At 60.5% G+C, this 20,273-nt stretch overlaps 1 protein-coding gene across 9 annotated transcripts in view; it reads left to right on the forward strand.

Moving 5' to 3' along the window:
- ZMIZ1 (zinc finger MIZ-type containing 1) overlaps positions 1–20,273 on the forward strand; it is a 215,081-nt gene that overhangs the window by 167,814 nt on the left and 26,994 nt on the right. For 8 of the 9 annotated variants that reach the window (XM_070057907.2, XM_070057911.2, XM_051831554.3 and 5 more), the window contains one exon: positions 16,842–16,986. In XM_070057907.2, coding sequence (XP_069914008.1) covers positions 16,842–16,986 — 145 coding nt within the window. Of the gene's footprint in view, positions 1–8,312; positions 8,563–16,841; positions 16,987–20,273 lie in introns of those variants that run through there. The other variant, XM_070057914.2, reaches the window with a different exon arrangement.

A 20,273-nucleotide genomic window follows, 5' to 3' on the forward strand; every position in this document is an offset into this window, starting at 1 on the left:
TCTTTGGTCTCAGATCCAGGGGTGGGGGGTGTGTGGCTTTGTGGAGCATTTGTCCGTCATGTGCCACGTTTGTGTTGGCCCTGAAAAGGTGACAGCCCACACCGTGTGCGCGGTCCAGGCCTGGAGCTGGTGGCGCCATGTGGCAGTTTCCAGTGACAGTTCATAAAATAAAAAGTTGCATGAGATTTAAACTCAGTTCCTCGGCTGAGCTTGCCACATGTCCGATGCCCAAGAGCTGCATACAGCTCCCCTCTTGGCACAGATCTGGAACCCTCCCATCGTGGTGGGAAATCTGTGGCAGCGCCACACCACGTGGTCATCCCATTTCCCAGGTGTAACATCGAGGGCATGGCGGGTTCCAAGATGAGCTGTAGCCATGCAGTTCCCTGGGTTCCACCTCTGTCCTCTCCTGCTGTGCCCAGCTCAGACCTCTCCCCTTGCGTGAGGCTCCTGTGGGCCCCCGAAGGACCCGGGCCCAAGGCCGACCCCGACATGGGCGCTTGGGCTGAGCACGTGTTGAACGGCTGGAATGTGTGAGGGAGAAGATGCTGCCTGTTGAAACTTGGGGAGGACTCTGCTCCCCTCCCGGTGGCACTTGTGCAGTGAGGAGGGTGAGCCAGCTGCCGAGGAGTGATGGATGGCCCCTCTGCCGAGATAAATGTGGCAGTCAAGGTAATCGGATTGTGTGTGACGGTCTAATTTGTAGGCGAGGGTGGGAGCGCCCAGCCATGCCTCACCCCAGCCGCCCATATTAGTTTAATCAAATGCCCAGTATCTAAATGCCTGGGCCTCTGTGATGGATGATGTGAGCTTTGTTACATGCTCTTGCCCCGCCGAGCCAAGCGTCCCTGGGCCCTGCCAGGCTCCCGGGCTCCATCGTTTGTTTTTCCTTGCATGGTTATCTCTGTGTGGGGCAGAGGCCCCTCTGTCTGTCTGCAGTCTCTGGTCTTTGGTGGAGGAGGAGAAGGGGGCCAGACCTAGAGGAATAGTGACACAGAATTGCCTTCTGCCTCTTCCAAGGAGCCTTCCTGGGGTGCTGCGTAGTCATGGGGAGCCTTACAGCCTGGCTGCACCATGCACTGTGGGGCTGCAGCTGTATATGTGACTCCCTGTACTCTAGGCTGGGGGCCCTTCCCCCTCCAGGGCATTTGGGTGCCCCAGAGATCTTCTCGTGCCTCTGGGAAATTGGTCAGTGTTCCCTGCTGCTTCCATGAACTTGTCTTCCTTGAGAATCTTCCCCAACCCCAAGGTCACGAAGATAGTCTCCTATACAGGCTAGAGACTGTATTGTTTTGCCTCTTTTTTTTTTTTTTTTTTTTTTTTTTGGTCTATGGCGTGAGGTAGGGGTCAAGTTTCCAGGCCAGTGGTTCTGAGCTCTGGGTGTCCACTGTGTGCCCCAGATGAGACTAGGTCCTTGGGAGAGCCCAGAAGTGGCAGAGATACAATGTGTCCTCCAGGGAGAGTGTAGCACACCTTCCTGGAAGGGGGGTTCAGGGTCTCTGTACTGTAGCACCCTTTGTGTCAGGGTGGGCACTACCCTGACGTCAGTCCTACTTGTCATCCTGGGCCCTGGGGATGTGGTTGTGGGTGAGGCCCATGGAAACCCCCAGCGCTGGAATGTTCCACCGTGGGGAGTGGGAAGTCAGAGAACAAGATTTAAAAGGTGGTGGCGAGGGCCCTGGGAGCCACTAGGCAGGGAAGGGAGCATGGAGGGGGCGGTGTTGGTTGGCAGGGGAAGCATTGGCGCCAACAGCCTGGAGAGTGCCGTCAGCCCCCGTGAAGGGGGGGCGGGGCGTGTGTATGTGTGTGTAAGCGAACCACATAGCTGCCCAGGGTGAGAACCTTCCAGGCAGACATTGCAAAACCTTGATGTGTGTCAATGATGGAATAACCCAGGAAAGAAAAACCAAAACCCCCAGCCGTGGTCCCCTGATGCAGGGAACTGGGTGACAACAGAGGGGAGAGACTTTTGTACCACACATGGTTTTTCTGCTCCTACCTATTTTTGTTAATTTAAAAGGCAGAGTTTCAGAGAGAGAGAGAGAGAGAGAGAGAGCTCTTCCATCTGCTGATTCACTCCTCAAAATAGCCACAATGGCTGGACCTGGGCCAGGCTGAAATGAGGAGCCTGGAACTCTATCCAGTCTTCCATGTGGGTAGCAAGGGCCCAAGTACTTGGACCATTGTCCACTGCTTTCCCAAGTGCATTAGCAGGGGGCTGGATTGGAAACAGAGCAGCCAGGACTCACTGGCGCTCCTATAGAGTGCCGTCAGTGCAGGCAGAAGCTTAACGTGCTACACCACTACACTAGCCCCTCCTTCTGCAAGTTTGTAATCGCACTTAGAGCTAACCAGTGCAACAGTGAGGCAGAAGCATCACGGGTAGTGGAGAAGGTATGGGTCTGGAGGCCAGGGCACAGGGGTCCAGGCCCCTAGGCTGGACTGCATGGGAAACGTGCCTTTATGAGAATGGATTTGTGTATTAGTTTATTAATTAAATAGATCCCACCCTGCTGATGGCTTCTGCCGGTTGACCTTGGGCAGGTTCCCTCGCCTCTCTAAGCACCAGTTTCCTCCTCTGAAATGGGACTGGTGTTCTCCATGTCACAGAAATGTCAGGGCAACAAATGGAGCAAAAGGATGTGTCAAGTTTCTGCCTGGCCTGCAGTGGACCTTTCTGAGGACGTGTCCCCGGGTGACCTGGCTCTTAGGGCAGAGGAAGAGCGTGTGCTGTGTTCTTGTCTGCAGATTCTCCAAAGGCCTGAGATGCCCCGGAAGGTCCAGACTGTGCAGTCCAGCTCCTCCCGGGATGGGGGGCTTGCTCCAGGCCCCCAGGCTGACCGCCACCCGAGATCCTACTGGGTGGTCAGTTGTCTGACCGTTCAAGCCCCTCAGTGCCCCCTGAGCCCCAGGCTGCCCCCACCCCCACCCTACATCATGCCCACTCAGCTCTGGTCAGCCGATCACCCAGCCCCAACACCCCACCCCGCCCTGGTGTTACCTTCTCTCCCTCCCTGTGTGCCCTGTGAATTTTTCATGGCCTCCATCAGAGGCAGAAGGCTGAGAGCTATTTCCTGCAGGGAGAGAGCTGGCGCTGGAGGGGGAGGGGAGAGGGAGAGCTGCGTGGTGATTAAACACTGCAGAGGCCTAAACAAATGACGCCTGCCTCCCCCGGCAGCTCAGGGGGAAAAACAAGGAGCCAGGCCTGAACTGCAGATGGCCCAGGCTGCTGTCTGTCCCTGTCTACCTGGGAGCCCACAGGGACGCTAAACCCTGCAGGCCTACTCAGTCCTTGCAGCCACTCTGAGGGGACGCAGGGCCATCCTGCTTACACACCAGCAAGTGACGGAGCTGCCAGCTGCTGGGGCAGACGACCGTGTCACCTCATGGAGTGGAAGCTTTAATTAGATCGTGCATGCAAACTGCTCAGATCAGTGCCTGGCCCAAAGCAAGGGCTCCAGCCGTCGCCACCGTCACGGTCACCCTGTTAGAGACGAGTTCACAAGCAGGTGAAGAAGCAGGTGCACACTCCCGCCCGGGCCTTGCTCAGGATCACACAGGTCAGACTGGTAGATAAAGCCAGGGCTCCTCCCACTCCAGACTCCTGCTCCAGGGTTCTTTCTCCTGTCCCACATTCCAAGGAGAGAGAGAGAGGGAGTCCAGGGCTTGAAGGCAAAGGTCAGGCAGGGGATGTCAGGTGCAGAATTAGCATTTGCAGCAAGAGTTCGCGTGCACTGTGTGAAGGAAAGAGAGAGAGAGGAGAGTGTTTCAGGCCCCAGTCCATTCACGCCAAGACTGATCACCTGCTTCCTGCCAGGCACTCAGCTCGCCCACCCTTCTGTCCAGGGCGCAGTGGTTCTTAAAGTGAGCCCCCGGGACCAGCAGCGTCAGCATCACCTGGGAACTGGCTAGAAGGGCAGGTTCTTTGGTTCAACCCCAGACCTCCTGAATCAGGAATCCCGGTGAGGGTGGGCTCCAGCACTCCCAGATGATACTCATGCCTGGGCAAGATGGAAAACCCCTGCCCTGAGACCTCACCATCCAGACTGCAGAGTCACCCAGACATCACCCTGGTGTGTCATGCTCTGAGTAGCAGGTGCTGCCGGGAAGCAGTCGATGGAAGTGGAATTCTTATGAAACCAGTCTTTCATTGCAACAAGCCAACGGGATATTTTAAGAGACCTCACAGAGAATCATTCCGTCCAGTAAAGGATCTTCTGCAGAGAGAGAAACCTTCTCTCGTTTCCTGTCCCTCTCCCCGCTCCTGTAAATGCAGAGTCTGTGTCAGGGTTTCTTGCCACGGCAGGGACTCATGCTTCACTGAACCAAGTAGATGGAGTGCTGAGAGAATGGCAGACATTCTTCAAAATGCACTGGGGACCCCTGCCGTTCAAAGGGAGGATCCTGGGGCCAAATGGGGGCGCCCAGTCTGGTGTTTGGGGAAGCAGGTGATAACAACTGGGCATGGTGGTTTGCAGGGCTCCATTGAGCATCCCCACTAGGGGTTCTCAAGTAGAAAGTCCAGACCCAGATACGTGGACCGTGTGAGCCGTCGGCTGCCATTGCTGGGAGAGTGGCTCCCAGAAGCCCTGCCGCACACGCCATTGTGGGCACAAAACCCATTCGAAGGTTGCCTGCCGCCTCCCACAGTGCAGGGCCGGGGAGGGGTGTGGGACCAGTGCCAGGCTCCTCCTGAGCTGAAAACGCCCGTGTGGCCCCCAGGTGGTCGCAGCTGGCACACAGCCCGGCCTCCGGCTCCAAGGCCCACTAGCCCAGAGTCAGAGGGAGGAGTCGGCGGATCTGTGCTGCCTGTCCCAGGCACCAAGACCAGATCACTGAGCCAGGAGAAGCAGGCGAGGGTGGGGCAGGGTGAGGGGCCCAAGTGGTTGGAGGCAGGGCACAGAGGGGCCAGGTCGGCAGGTTTTTCCCGACTCGGCTCTTCTTCTTAGAGCAGCAGGTAACCTGAACCCAGCCTCAGGCACCGAGGGTGTGGGTCACCCAGCACCTGTACCTGTCACAGTGTGGCCCACACCCCTTACGTCTCCGGAGCTTTCTGGGTGACTCCTTGGTAGACACAGAAGTGCCCTGTGTTGGGCGCCTCCCCAAGGCTCATTCTCAGCACCAGAACCCCAGGCCTTGGTTTCATGAGCCTAGGCTGGGTAGAGTGAAGACGGCATTTGAGGGCCCTTGCCGGCTCCCCAGGCAGAGCCAAGGGCATGGGATTGAACATGGGGCCCCAGATGGAATCCAACCGGAGGGCACCCCAGGCCTACTCAGCACACGACCTGGTGGTCTGATGCCATCATGAAGGCTGGGTGGCTGTGATGTTTACACCCGGGGGTCTGTATGACCCCCAGAAGGGCCCAGCCTCTGCTGGTGGTGGGGAGAAGGCACCACCCCACTGTGCACACATAGCCAGGAAGCAGCCTGGGAAAGAAACTGATTCCTGTCACCTCCCCTTCGCCTCCCAGCTCCCCGCGAGTGAGCAGCGGGCAGTGATGCTTGGCCCTGAGGAGATGCGTACGTGCAGGACGGGGCGCGGGCTCTCAGGGTGGCTCCTGCTGGAATGAGGCCGGCTGCGGCTCCAGGGCTCCCGGGCACAGGGGACAAGGCTCGGTTCTCACCTCGCAAATGACAGCTGGCATTGACTCAGGCCCTGCTTGGGGGAAGCGTCCTCGCCTCTTGGTGCCCTGACCGTACCCTTGGTGCTGCTTTGGCCCCTGGCATCCTCTGGCTGCTCGTGCACTCCCTGGGCAGGGACTTTTGGCCCTCGCCGCCCAGGGACACTGGTGCGTGCTTGGGTACTGACATCGTCTTGTGGGAACCTTGTCCGCCTGGCTCACGGAGGGCCTCCTGGCTTTAATCCATTGCCAGGGCTGCGGTGGGGTAGGGAGGAATGGGCCCACAGCCAGGGCTCAGAGTAGAGGCTGTGACTGCCCTCCCCACCCCCCACCCCCAGAGCACTGCCCCCTCTTTAACACTCTGCTTTGCTGTTAATGCTGCCTGCTTCCCCCTGAGGGTCCCTCACCCTTGTCCTTGCCCGCAAATACCCATCCCTGGGGTCAGATGATGCAAGCTGACCTCAGCCCTGGCCACCACATCTTCCGATGTGCTGTGAGGCTGGACACCCAGCTTTCCCACAGTGGGGGCTTCTGAGGGCGCATGAACCAGCGCCTCACCGGGCTGCAGGATACGGCAGCAGCTCCCTCAAGTTGTTCCAGCCAACGCAGCCCCTTGGCCCAGGCCTGCAGCATCGTGAGGAGGCATTGGCAGGCATAGAGCCCCCGGGAAGCAAGGGCATTCTCTGTCTGATGAAAATGCCCTCTTGAAAGCCGGCGCCGTGGCTCAATAGGCTAATCCTCCACCTTGCGGCGCCGGCACACCGGGTTCTAGTCCCGGTTGGGGCGCCGGATTCTGTCCCGGTTGCCCCTCTTCCAGGCCAGCTCTCTGCTATGGCCAGGGAGTGCAGTGGAGGATGGCCCAGGTGCTTGGGCCCTGCACCCCATGGGAGACCAGGAAAAGCACCTGGCTCCTGGCTCCTGCCAGGATCAGCGCGGTGCGCCGGCTGCAGCGGCGGCCATTGGAGGGTGAACCAACGGCAAAGGAAGACCTTTCTCTCTCTGTCTCTCTCTCACTGTCCACTCTGCCTGTCAAAAAAAAAAAAATAAAAATAAAAAAATAAAAAAAAAAAAAAAGAAAATGCCCTCTTGAGCTTGCGCAGGGGTATCATTTCAATTGCACCTGCCGGTCTGGAAGATCGAGGTGATTGCGGGAGGTGGCAGGAAATCTTCCAGGCTGGGATTTTCCTGGAGCCCTAGGAGGCTCTGGTGGCCTGATAGGTCCCTGCACCCTGCTTGGCAGGCCCAGCCTCGCCGGGGTGGGGGGCGGCCAAACCAGTTTGGGAAACAACCCTGCAGGCTCCAAGGTCGTCCAGAGTTCAGGGCCTTGAGACTCCTGGTTCCTGCCAGCTGGGACGCCCTCGGGCAGAGGCCTGGGTGCTGGCAGGGTGTCCTGGCGGGGAGGGACAGCCCCGGGGCCTTGTCTCAGCTGGGCTGGACCTGTCAGGAGCGTCTGTGCACGTACCAGGCAGGCCGCGCCTTGAACCTGACCAGTCCTCCTTGTAGGTGGGGCCTGGCTGTGTGGGAAGATGAGGGGCCAGGCGGAGATGGACAGGGTCAGCTGCCACCAAAGACCCAGCCGACCCTTGTTTTTCTTTTCCTACCCACACAGCAGTGAGGTGATGGCCAGGAGCAGCGTGTGACACAGAACAATCTAGACTACCCCAACCAGTGAAAGGCGGGGCCGCGTGCTGTGGATACTAGTAGTGCAGGCGTGTGGCCCTTCTGCAGGGCAGGGAGACCCCCCCCTCCCCCCAGGACAAGCCCTCTGGTTTTACTTCCCAGGGGTCAGCCGGGCCACCTGAGCCCAACCAGCACTCCCCTAGGAATGCAGTTTTCTGGGATCAGGACCTACTCCCAACACCTCTGGGGCCCCAGGCACCGAGGCTGCCCGGTGCTGCCCTCCTGGGCTCCCATCACCTAAGTCTTGCCCACGTCAGCTGTCACCCTCTGCAAGCTCACTGCTCTGTGTGGGCTCCTGGTAAACAGGGCCCCTGGGTGAGGTGAGCCCTACAGAGCCCCGCGCCTGGCAGGGGTGCTCCAGGCGGCAGGAGGAGGCTCATCCCGCATCCCGAAGCACCTGTGGGGTTGATGAGAAGGGGTTGTCCTCACTGTGAGGTCACAGTCTCGGAGAGCAGGTTGCCTGAGGTCACACAGGAGGTAACAGCAGACAAAGAGGCGGGAGGCACTGAGCCATCTCCTGGGACGTGCCTGAGTGCAGAGGGGATGTCACAGCACATGTCACTGTGGGCGCGGAGGGGAGGCCGCCGTGCTGTGGAGCGATGGCGGCTGACCCAGCCCTCCTCTCGGGCCTCCGTTTCCCCTTCCTGAAATACAGGCAGCTGGGACAACTAGAGGAGTCCCCTGCGAGCCTCCCAGAGGGTTGTCACCCCTTTCACAGACTGGCGGTCCCACTCGTTCAGTGGCCTGCCTCGACTCACTCCCGGGGCTGAGGCCAGGGCTCCGGGTGGCGGACCCTCCCGCCCTCCGCGGTCACGTGCTTCCTGTGCTGTTTCCTCCTGGGAGGAGCTGACCCGGAGAGCCGGCAGGGCAGGGAGGGTCTCTTTTTCCACTTCTAGGGGCACCCGCAGCAGGGCTGGGCCTGCAGAGGAGCGGAGACAGGAAGCCCAGCCCAAAGCCAGGCCCAGTCACAATTCCACCAGCGTTCTGTTCTCCCGGGCCGCCGCCAGCCCACCCATCCCTGTTAGGAGTGAAACAGAGCAAGAGCCCCGGCTCCTGGCTCCCTGCTGGGTACACAGCGGGATGGGGACTGGGAGGGGCCCACACTCTGGCCCCCACCTGAACCTCCCAGTGATGCGCCCCTTGTGTGGGGAGCGGTGGGGAGCCCCTGTGCCCAGCACCTCCTGAGACAGCCAGAGCTGGCCAGACGGACTGCCTGGCACTGCTGGTCCGGGGACCTAAGGCAGAAGCTGCAGCTGTCGTGGTGAGTTCCAAGGGGTCTGGGCTGCCCCGGGGCAGAACGTCAGCAAGGAAAACCTGGGGTAGGCACCCTGTTGGGTGCCAGGGAGCATACAGTGTCAAGGAGGAGGGGCCACGTGGGAGCTTTTTGGGGGGTTTGTGTGATCCTGTTGGAGATGGGATATTGACGTGAGCTGTTTGCAGCAGGTTCTTCAGACAGGCGGGCCTGCCCATCGTAAGGGCGCACGTGCACAGTAATAACAACAGGAGCTGCTTGTTACATAATGCCCTCGCAGGCCAGGCCGCCCCCAGCGAGCCGTGTATGTGTAGCTTGTTTAATCCTGGTCAGCACTCTGCAGTTAGGTGTGTACTGTCCCCACTCACAGGCCGCAAGCTGCTGTGCAGCGGAGTGGGGCGTGGCCTCAGGTGCCTGGCGGACGGGGGTTCTGTCTCCTGCCTCCCAGGGTCCAGCTGAGACCGTTTGCCACAAGACCTGCCGTCCTTGCTTGCGTGTGGCTGCAAAGCTCAGACCGTTCTCATGTCTCGAGGCTCCTCGTGCCAGGCGTGCACGAGGGGAGCTTCCTCTGACCCGCTTCTCCCCAGCCCTGTTGCAGAGGAGAAGCAGACCAGCCCAGGCCTGGGTCATCTCCCGCCAGGGTCCCAGGACCTGGGGTTTGAGAGATAGAAGAGGAAGATCAGAGAGTGTAGTCTGGCCCTAGGAAGAGCAGCCGCGTCTCCAGGGAGCCCTGTGTGAGATACAGGCAGACACAGAGGCGCTGCGACCATCAGCACCAGCGCCAGCTCGTGGCAGGGAGCAGCCAGGGCGCAGCTGGCTGTGCGCATCATGAAATCGGTGCCACTTGGCTTGGGGGGTCGGTTTTACTTGGCGACAGCACCCATCTCCGGACACGTGCCCCATGGGATTCCAATCTGGCTTCCCCAGGGCACCGGGGCAGTTTTGCCCCATCGTCTGGGTTCCGGTTGCAGCGTGCTCCGTGTGTCCGTCTCTGCCGTCCTCGCTGTCTATTTCTAGCCGTGATTCATGTCCGTCTGTTAGTCACACTGGCGGCGGAGCAGGTGCTACACTGCGTACTGGCTGCTGACGTGAACGTCTCACGTCTCTTCTGGAGGCCCCCAACTCCCCCTGGGCAGCCCAGTCCCCGCTCACGACTGCACCCGTGAGCATCTCCTGTCTCCCAGGCCGCGGGCAGCTTCTCAGGGACACAGAGGTCAAGAGGTGATCGGGATTTATTTGTGGGCAAAGATCCCCTTGACCGCCTTTGCAGAGGGTGGATTGGCAGAAGGCAGGTTTGGAGACTAAGAAAAGTGATCTGCTGCCCCCTGTCTAGCTCCAGGTACAACCGGCAAGGAGAAAGGGACAAGTGCTGGGGGGCGGGGTGGGATAGGGTGGGCGGGACCCGTCTTCTCCAGGTGGCTGCAGGTGCTCCTGGGAGTCCAATGAACGTGAGAACAGGAACTCGGGATGTGCTGGGGATGTGGGGTGTGGGGGCCTGCCTCATCCCACCAGGCACGACCCCCAGCTCCTGCGTCCTGACACCCCTGTCCAGGAGTGGGACCTGTCACACCCTGCTGCCACTTGGAGGGTCTTGTGAACCAGAGTAAGCGGTGGGATGGAAGCTCTGAGAATGGTTCACAGGTGCTTTTAGTGGAATAGTGACTCCTGCTTGCATCCTCCTGGGGGTTCTTCCCGCCTTGTCCTGCCCCTCCTCCACCTTCCCAGGGCATGGTGTGAGGACAGGAGGCCTCCTCCACCTGGAAGGCCTCTTCCTGGGCACCTCTTAGTCCTGCCCCAGAGACCTGGATGTCTCTCGTGCTCGGCCTCCCACCTAGGTCTCTGCGCCCTCCCAGCCTCCCTGTGCACCCTCACCGCTGCTCCTGGCTCTTCCTGATTGCTAGGTCTGGCCAGGAGTGAGCATCCCAGGCCTCCGTGCCTGCACCTCCGGCTTTGTGCCTCCATGCCTTTTTTCTGAGACCACGTGGCTGCTTCTAGCTCCTTGCTGTCTTCCCAGCCCAAGTATGGCTTAGCAAGGTCTCGTGTGCTTGGGGGAGCCGTGTCTGCTCCCTGCAGTGACCAATCGTGGCTACTCTGAGAGTGAGTACAGCGCCACCCTCCCTGCGTGGCACACAGGTGACTCCAGACAAGAACCGTGCAGCTTCTGCGCCTCTCATTCGGTCAGCCCATCCTGGGCCTACACGGGGAACTGCGGGTACACAGGAAAATACGGGGCCCATCACTGTCCCCAGGCACCCAGGACTGCAGTGCCCCTGGGCCCGCCCACCAGACCAGCCCCACCCATGCCGCCGGCTTCCTTTTCCTTCTCCCTAAAGGACATGGTGCTTGTGGCTGCCTGCAGGAGTGTTGCTGGAAAGATGTTGGGGACCAGATGTCAGGAACCTGGCTCCTCCCCAGCACCCCCACGGAGCCGCTCCCTGGGCTGCTGCTGGTACTCAGATCCGGTGTTGCTTCACTGCCATTGCCATTCCCGGCAAGCGGCCTCAGGGTACCGGGTGCCCAGGCCGCCTCAGTGCCATCCTCGGGTGCAGCTGGTGCCGAGGCCCTCATACACCTCCACTGGTCCCACTGATAGAAGAGGCCACCCGTTGTCACACAACACACATCCCTTTACGTGCCGTTAACAAGGGAAGTACAGTGACGTAGCACCACTGTTAAGACACGCAGTGCTAAGCCGGCGCCACGGCTCACTAGGCTAATCCTCCGCCTAGCGGCGCCGGCACACCGGGTTCTAGTCCCAGTCGGGGTGCCAGATTCTGTCCTGGTTGCCCCTCTTCCAGGCCAGCTCTCTGCTGTGGCCAGGGAGTGCAGTGGAGGATGGCCCAAATGCTTGGGCCCTGCACCCCATGGGAGACCAGGAGAAGCACCTGGCTCCTGCCTTTGGATCAGCGCGGTACGTCGGCCGCAGCGCGCTGGCCGCAGCGGCCATTGGAGGGTGAACCAACAGCAAAGGAAGACCTTTCTCTCTGTCTCTCTCTCTCACTGTCCACTCTGCCTGTCAAAAAAAAAAAAAAAAAAAAAGACACGCACTGCTTACAGATGACCCGGAAGTTGAAGCTGCAGGCACAGGTGGAGTTAGCTGGGCCCTGAATGTATCTCTTGTGGCTTCCTGGAATGCAGACAGCAGGAGCATGAGAGGGCAGCTGACCCCTCAGGGCCCCAGCTGGCCCATGGAGGTGGCCCTGTGGTGCCAGCCGAGAGGCCAGCCCCGAGCGTGGGCCGGGGTGGACCCCGAGGACCTGCCCTCGATGCAGGATCCCACAGGGGAACCTGGGGAGGAGAAACAGCTTCCTTCCGGGGCCCCAGCTGCCTTCCCACTGGCAGCAGGAAAGGTGCAGCTGGCTGGCGATGGGGAATGGACGTTTGCTCCTTGTGTCTCAGGGTGGGACGCTCCCTGGGCCTTTGGGTGTCTCTCCAGTGAAAGCAGGAAGGGCCCAGTTGGGTGCCTGAGGGCCTGGGCTTAGTGCAAGCAGGTACCCCTCCCCCATCCCCTGGAAACTTCTGGAGCTTTGTGCAAGCCGCCTCTGCCTGCTGCCCTGTGGTCAGAAGTGACAGCCATAGCCGTTGTTCAGTTCATTGCTTCACCCACGGGGTTGTGCTTGTGTCCAGCCGTGATGTGTGAGCCTGGCCCTGTGCCTGTGCCCATGGTGACAACTGGCTCATCCTCACCACTCTCCCGGGAGAGGGCGCTGCAGGTGCTGGATGGTTCATTGGATTGCTCAGGGTGTCACATGGAAGTAGGCAGAGCTGGGATCAGGCCTGGTGGGCTGGTTCCTGAATCTGCCTCTCACCAGCTGCCCCAGGGCTGTGTGACACAGCACAGGACATGGGGTTCCTGGTGCTGCTTTGGGTTGCAGGGTCCTTGGCCCATTCCCCTCCCCCCAACCTTTGTGCTTCCTATGTGGATTTTTCTGGTTGAGTGACAACATTAACTTTTATGTCACATCCACTCTGTGAAGCAAGAAGCTCCTACGAAACCCATTTTACAGGTGGGAAACTTGAGTCCAAGTGGTGAAGCAGCCTGGGACTTCAGGGCTAGTGTATACAGCCACCACTTCCCGTGGCCCTTCTGCCATCAGCCCCGCCCTACAGCCTGCTGTGGGCCCTGGTGCCCGTGGGGAGCTGTGTTGACACCTTTGGGACGAGACTAGCAAGGCTTCCTGGAGGAGGTGCCGTTGGAAGTGAACCCTGTAGAAGTTCAAATCCTGTGAGTGAAGAAGCAATGGATCGTCTCTGCAGAAGCTGAGCGAGGGACTGCATGATGTCAAGAGTGGGCCTGGAGCCTGCTGGGTAGAGGCCCGGGGTGAGGGTGTCTCACCTGCTCTCCTGAGACCACCCACCAGGCCACGACCTACCTGGCAGACACTTGATAGGCACTCGTGTCATTTAAATACCCCCATCCTAACCAGTAGCCGTTGATGTCTGCCCATGTGGCGGGTAGAGAAACTGAGGCCCAGAGAGATGGTGCCACTTGTCCAAGATCATGCGGCACTGGAAGGGCTACAACTGGACTTTGGTCCCTGTTCTCCAAGGTCCTTTGGCCTGAACCACAGGGAGCAGCTGTCCTATAAGATCAGGATGGGCGAAAGAAGGTTGCCCCCAGCTCACCAGGCTGTGGGAGCAACACCAGGTTTTGGGGTGGGGGAACCCCAGCCATGGGCTCTGCACACAACAGGTGCTTATAGATGGCTATTGTGTGAGTGACCAAACACCCCGGTGCCTAAGATGTGGATGGATCCACGTGGTGGGAGCCTGGTGATAAGATGATGAGTTGGGCTAGGTCTGCTGGGTGGTGCGTGTTTTCCCAATGTATGCTGAGAGATTTGGGGAGTGCCTGAAAACCAGAGTTGAGGCCCCGAGCGGGCAGTTGCGGTGTGAAGCAATGGCCCAATGCCCTAGCCCCAGCTATGGGCATTGTGAGGTCAGCTGGGAGGACCCGAGGTCCTTGGCACAGTGTCTGGATGCACTGGGGAGGATGGGAGGGGTGGGGCTGGGTGCAGAGCCTGGCTCCCTACCAGCCTGGACGCCCCGGCTCCTGGGTGCCCCACCCAACTCAGCCCCTACCTGCTTGCTGCATGGGCCCGGCCCCTATTGTGTGTGTTGCGGGGGGGACGTTCTTTGGGAACCACCCTTGGCACTCGGCCACATGCATTTGCAGCTGGGTGTGTCCAACACAGATCCCGCTGGAACAGCGTGGGTGAGGGGTACTACCACAGCTGTGTCATAAGCCCAGGAAGAGGGTCCTGCCTGCCCCTGCCTCCTGGTCTCTGACAGGCAGAAGGCCCTCCCTCCACCAACATCCCAGCTTGCGAGGGGGCCACAGAGCACGCACACCCCTCAGCACGTGTTGGGGTGTCTCACCTTCTAGCGCTCAGTTCCTCGGAGGGCAGCTGGGGGTCTGAATGGCGAGTGTTGACAGCTCTGCAGGGGACGTGTGCACAAGCCTGCGGCCAGGGGAAGTGGTCAGAGCCATAGAGCCATCCTGGGGCCCGTCCAGCCGTGCTTTGTAGAGTGGGCTTTGTTTGAAAAGAAGGTCTCAGGCCGGCCATGAGTAGGGCTCATGGCACGCAGCTGGCTGTCCTGGCCAGCAGAGAGGGCCACTCCTCCTGCAGGGAGGGCTCAGGGTGGAACAGGAGCTGTCCTGCCCTGGCCAGTGCACGCTGGCACATCACACCAGGCCTTCCTGTCCTGGGGCCGTTCATGCCACACCCAGCAAACGCACAGGCCAGAGGCAGGTCAGAGACATGTCCCCAGCTCGGACTGCGTGACCCAGCTGTGTCACTCTGTGTCATCGCGTGGGCCCCGCCTTCCTGGTCTGGCCTTGTCAGCCTGCCTGCTGCTCTGACAGTGCCCAGACTCCCCCCGCTTTGGCTGCAGATTCCCGGATGTTGTCCTTAAGCATTGGCCTCAGGACACCTCGTGTTGGTTTTTGCTGTAGTCAGAGCGTGCATTGCATCCGCCGTGCCTCTGCGACCCGTCTTCGGGGTGAGGGGTGGTGCCCCCCTTGCTGCCCGCTCCCATCCTTCTTGGTTAGAAGGTCGTCTTGCAGGCACCTGTGCTGAGCCGTGGCTGCCATACACATCTGCCTGCAGCCTGCCAGACCACACAGCCAGGCCCTGCCACAAAGCCAGCCTGCCCGTGTTCCCTTCATGGAAAACTGCTCCACTAGGGATAGCAAGGCCAGGGCTGTCCTTGGCCGAGCGGGCGGCAGCCCGTGACATTGGAGGAAAGCCCCGGATCCTCTGGCGCGGCAGGCCCCCGGGAGGAGTGAGGGCTGAGAGGGGTGGGGCGGGCAGCAGGCGGCACCATCTGCAGCCGTCCTTTGTGCTGGCAGCGGAGCTGGCCCTCGTGCCTGGCGTGCAAATGAGTTTTCAGATGCCCAGTGCCCCCGCACGAGCAGCCGTAACTAGGGGCCCGGGAGAAGAACGAGCAGTCTGGAAACTCGTTCCTGCTGGCTGCAGCCTCACCAAAGGGGCCGCCTCCCTGCCAGCCACAGCAGGTGTGTGCTGGGGGCCCCGCGTAGGGGCATTTGCCAGGCGGGGGGTGGGGGTGTCTCCTCTCCAACACCCTCCTCCCCGTGTGAGTGGTGGCAAGGGCACCCTGTGGAGAGGGCCAGGCTGCATCTTTGTGGACTCAAGCCCATCCACTACTGCCTCGCCCCCCCCTCAAAGAAGTAGAAACAGGTGCCACCTTGGGGAGCCATGATGGGGCATCTCTGCACACTGCCCCAGCCAAGCAGGTGTACCCAGCAGCGGTGGCTCCACCTCCCGGGGCTTCAAGGGGCATAGGGTCCCCACCCAGGATCTGGGAAGCCTGAAGCAGCAGCCAGGCCCAGGCCCTGCTGGTCTTTGTGCGTGTGGGCGTCTGCCCCTGGTGCCTGCTGAGCACGGTGGAGAAAGTGGCTCCGAGAGGCCCGAGGGGATCCTTACTGAATGCCAAGGACTGGGAGACTGTGGCCACTTGAAGATTTGCCTTCTGCAGGGTTTCAAGTCCTCCCCCACCCTCTGGTCCAGCCTCAGGCTCCACCACCAGGAGGTGGGCCCAGGGCACAAGCACCCACCCCTGCCCTGCCCCTCGCTGGTGGTTACCGGGAATCTGTCTGCCCGAGCCTCCGTCTGCTCATCTGCAGAATGGGGGCCACAACAGCTAATGTCAGGGACTGCGGAGAGCCACAGGGAGACAGAATGCAAGTGCATGTTGCGCCGTGTCCAAGGGGGTGTAGGAGGGAGGGGGTGGGCTCTGCGTCCCGCCGTGTGGCTGAGCAGGTATGGTGCATGTGAGCCCTGGCCGAGGTGGCAGGTGCGCCCAGGGCAGGAGGGGGGCATCGGCCAAGCCCAGGCACTTTTATGCTTCTGCACGGTCTCCATGGCTTTCCTCACTGTCTGGGGAGGAAGGCAGGGAGAGTGCCACGACCCCTCCTGACCTCTAAGGAGACTGAGGCCCAGAGGGGCTGTGTGAGCTCCTCGGAGTCACACAATGGATGGTGACTGGGCCCAGTCTCTCACTGAGCCCCTAAACCTCTGCTCCTTGCAGCTTTGGGAGGATGGCCAGCGAGGGGGCTGATCGAGGCATGCGGGCCCTAAGGGTAGCACCCTGCCCCTGCGAGGCCCTCTCTGCCTGGCCATGGATGGCTCTCATGTGCTGTGCGTTGGGTGCCCGGGCCCCCTCCACCCTGAATTCCTTTGTCCTCGTGAGCATTTGTGCCCAGCCATGCTAGGACCCACGGTACACATGACCGGAAGGCGTGTGCTGAACATGCATGTTTTCTGGGCAGGAGTTTCGGGGGAGAGCACCTGTGGGTTGTGTCCGAGCCTGGGTGGTTTTTGACACCACCCAGTGGAGAAGCCACGTCGAGTCTGAGGATGGAGGCTTCACGGAGGCGTCCTGGGGTAGCAGCTGGTCCCCGGCCTCGCCCTGACACAGTCTGTGTTGGGACCTCTGGGCGCCATCTCTGCCCTCCCTCCCGCCCACCATCTGAACTCTCTGCTCGGTCCACTGCCTCTGCCCAGTACTTAGGACAATGGCCACCCACACCGGCCCTCCCCGGTCTGCTAGCGGCAGATGTTTCTGAGTGCTCCTTCTGGGGTCAGTCCCATTTTACAGCTGGGAACACTGAGGCCTCTCCAGGCTTAGTGACTTTCCTGGCATCCCAGGATTCTGGAAGCGGAGTTGGTGTCAACAACTCCTGGTCCAGGGAGGGTGCCGTGGGGCCGGGCATGGCTGGGCGCAGGGGCCGAGGTGCCCACTGACTGTCCTGTGTTTCCTTGCAGCCCTGCTATCCTCCTGGTGTGAGGAGCTCGGCCGCCTGCTCCTGCTCCGACATCAGAAGAGCCGCCAGAGCGACCCCCCTGGGAAACTCCCCATGCAGCCCCCCCTCAACTCCATGAGCTCCATGAAACCCACTCTGTCGCACAGGTGAGCGAGCACAGGATGCTGGGGGTGGAGCCAGGGCTGCCCGGGGTGCTGTGCAGCCCCTGGGGGGCGGGGCCTCTGCACAGTCTTGAGATGTACTTGTTGTTTGTGGGTCGCCATCCAGACAGGTAGAACACTCCAGGACCCCCAAAACTGGCTGCTTTGTGCCTTGGACTCTTTCTGCTTCTGGGGGGCAGCTAGACATCCTGAACTCAGGGCTATCCTGAGCCCACGGAGAGCCGGGGTGGAGGAAGTCCCCAGCAGGCCACACCCCAGCTAGGAACAGAGGCAGAGGCAGGCCAGGGCCACCAGCAGCTGGGATCACAGGCAGGAGAAAGGAACGGGTTTGCTGGGAGACTCAAGGGCAGTCACGGAGGAAGTGGCTGGTCCATCATGCGCCAGCCTCAGAAGGAGCCCGTGGTCAGCACTGGAGATGCCCCTGGTTAATTATCTCCCGCATGCCTTGCTGAGCCAGGGGTGCTGCGTGCCAGCGCTCTGCGGGCTGACCCTGCGGCAGCACGGCCTGTCACGCTGTCTGCACTCCCCAGGCGCGTCCGCACTAATGACCAGGAGGGGCATTTGCAGTCAGAGCTCGGTTCTCATTATCCAGCCCGACCAGCGGACCGACCCGCAGCCCAGAGCATGCTGCAGGCGGCCCTGGGTCGCGCCGACAAGGGGCTGCCGGGAACTCGGGTGTCAAACACACTTTATAAATCAAATTAGAGGCTTGTTGACTCTTGGAGCTGGAAAAGACCTTAACACTCATCAGGTCTGGTGCCCTGCCTGGGCAGGATCGCTCCTGACATGTGGTTACCTGCCTCGGTCAGAGGCACTTTGTGCCACGGCAAGCCCGTCGCCACCCAGGGTCACTGACGGCCCCAGCTGCCTCCCTCCTGCGGCGGCGTGTCCTCGTGGGGCTGGCTTGTGGCCAGGGCGGTTGTGGTGCAAAGCATTTAGAATCTGAGTCCTTGAACGTTCCGCGGCTGCCCCTTCTAATGACAGTCCCCCTCGCCCAAGCCTCGTAGCACCGAGAGCACCCACGTACATTCCAGGAATAGGGGCGTCACCCAGGTTAAAAGCCAGTGCTCCAGAGAGGCCAGCCCCGCCTCCTTCTCCCTTGCACCCCAGCTGGAGGCCACCTTTGTCTGAACCCAGCTAGACTCACTGGGGCAAAATGAGGGACTTAGAGAGCAAGGCAGGGTTGGGGAAAGGCGCATGGGACTGGGCCCTGGGTTCTGAAAGAGGAAGACAGGCAGGCCGGATGCTAGGAGGCTGCCTGGAGGATGGAAGATCTTGACCTTGAACAACTTAGGCTAGGAGAGGGCAAGTGCATTCCATGAAATCAAATGGGCTTTCCAAGAAGTGCCGCAAGCCGCAGAGCCGCTGGCCGCCACCCAGGACTGCGTCACCAGTTCAGTTCCCTGGAGGTCCTATGGAAGGATGGAGAATGCAGTGCAGGTGGTCTGAGGACTCCAAGACCGGTCTGGCAGTTATGCTATGGCCTTCAGGAAGCAGAAGGGAAACAGGCCCAGAGTGGGACAGTGACTTGTCCAAGAACACACAGCCAGCGAGGGGCAGAGCCGGACAGTAAACAACACACCGTGCTCTGCCGGCCACTCCCAAGCAGTGAGCTGTGGCGTCCAGCGGTTAGCCTGATTGGGAGCGGAGCCATCCACTGTTCCACCTGCAGCTCAGGCTGTTAGTCCTTTTATAGCGGGGCAGTTGAAACTGGGAAGAAGTGTCATTGGCTGAACCAAGACCAGATTCCCAGTCCCATGTCCTGGCCAGAACTGTTCCCAGGACACACCGCGGCCAGCTGGTTAGAAGCTGTCGCTCCTTGCAGCCGTCCTGCGATTCCCCAGGGGACGTCTCCTGGGTCTGCTGGGATGGGGGGGGCGGGGGGGGCATCACCTTTTCAGCCCCTGATGTTTCCCAGTCCACGAGGAAAGGCGAGGGCAGAGTGGGTGGGTGGGGGCACTCCCGCCTCTCAGTCCATCATCCCAGCAGTTCTGTTGCCTGGTGGGGAGCAGGGGACCTGGGCTGCTCAGGCTCTGGTGCCTGGAGGTGTCTGGCTGTTTGGAGACAGGGAGTCTCGCCTGCAGGTTCTGAGCACAAGCAGGGGACGGGGTGGGGGAGCTGCAGCAGAGCCCGGAAGCGTGAAACCCCACCCCCATCCCCCAAGACTATAGTCATTCTGGAATTCGGGCACCGCAGGCACTGAGGGTGGTACCATGGCCCGAGGCTGCACGCTGGGGTCTGAGTTCTTCCTGCCTGCCAGGGCTGTGCCTCCAGGTCGAGACCCTCACTGTCTCTGAGGCAGCCTCAGAGGGTGGTGAGGAGGGCTGGGCATCCATGGTTTGTGAAGGCTGCCGAGGCACTCCCTGGCTGGTCCTCACCTCCAGCCATAAGTGTCTCTGTGCTCAAGGAAGGTGCCTAGGTTTCCAGAATGTTCCACGAGATGGGGGCGGAGGGGGTGGCCAAGAGAGGCCTGGGGGTGTCCCGGCCAGTGACCGGGCCACAGGACACCTTCCGAGTCCCCGCAGTGGCCTGAACTTGATGTCAACAAGTATTTGTGCCTTCCTCTCCCAGGTTTTTAATGGGCGGTGAAAAAAGCCGTTTGCGATTAGCACATTGTCCATATGCAGATCAGTGTTGCAAAGGTAATTAAGAGCCTAATAAATCTGGTTTATGCTGTTAATTTGATTACAATCAAAGCCGGCTTGAGCTGGGGTAGACTCCAAGATCAAGGGGGCGTCGCCCTTCATCTCCCAGGTGCAGGCACTGCGGCCTCCTGGGTGCAGCAGGTGGGGGCGCAGCCCTGGGAAGCAGCTGCCAGGCATCGAGCCTCAGCTGTGCCACCTTCCGGCCTCAGGCTGTTCCTTCACCTCCCTTTGCCTCAGTTTCTCCTCCAAGGAAAGGAAACAGCAGTGGCAGGCCCTGTGGGGCGCACTGGTCGTGTCCCTGCGTGCGCTCACTCGTGGTCCCCTCAGCCTGGCGCATCCCACTCCCACTGCTCACGCGTGGTCGGCCAACCGGGAAGGACCCACCCAAACCAACCCTCAGCCGTCTCCTTTTCCTCGGCCACCGCCCACCGTCTTCACAGCTGTCATGTTATCTCTCTCTGTGTCGCCAAACCAAAGCTCAGCTTGCAAGAGGCTCTTCTGGCCCCCAGAACACAATTTTTTGGGAAAGGCAATGAAAGGGAGAATTGAAAGAACCATAAATTCATGCTCCATCAGCCCCCGATTGCCAGGGTGCACGAATCTTTCCCTTCCCTCCTTCCTAGTAGA

Source organism: Oryctolagus cuniculus, chromosome 15, assembly GCF_051225735.1.
Source record: "Oryctolagus cuniculus isolate XC-2025 breed Fujian yellow rabbit chromosome 15, ASM5122573v1, whole genome shotgun sequence".
NCBI lineage: Eukaryota > Metazoa > Chordata > Mammalia > Lagomorpha > Leporidae > Oryctolagus > Oryctolagus cuniculus.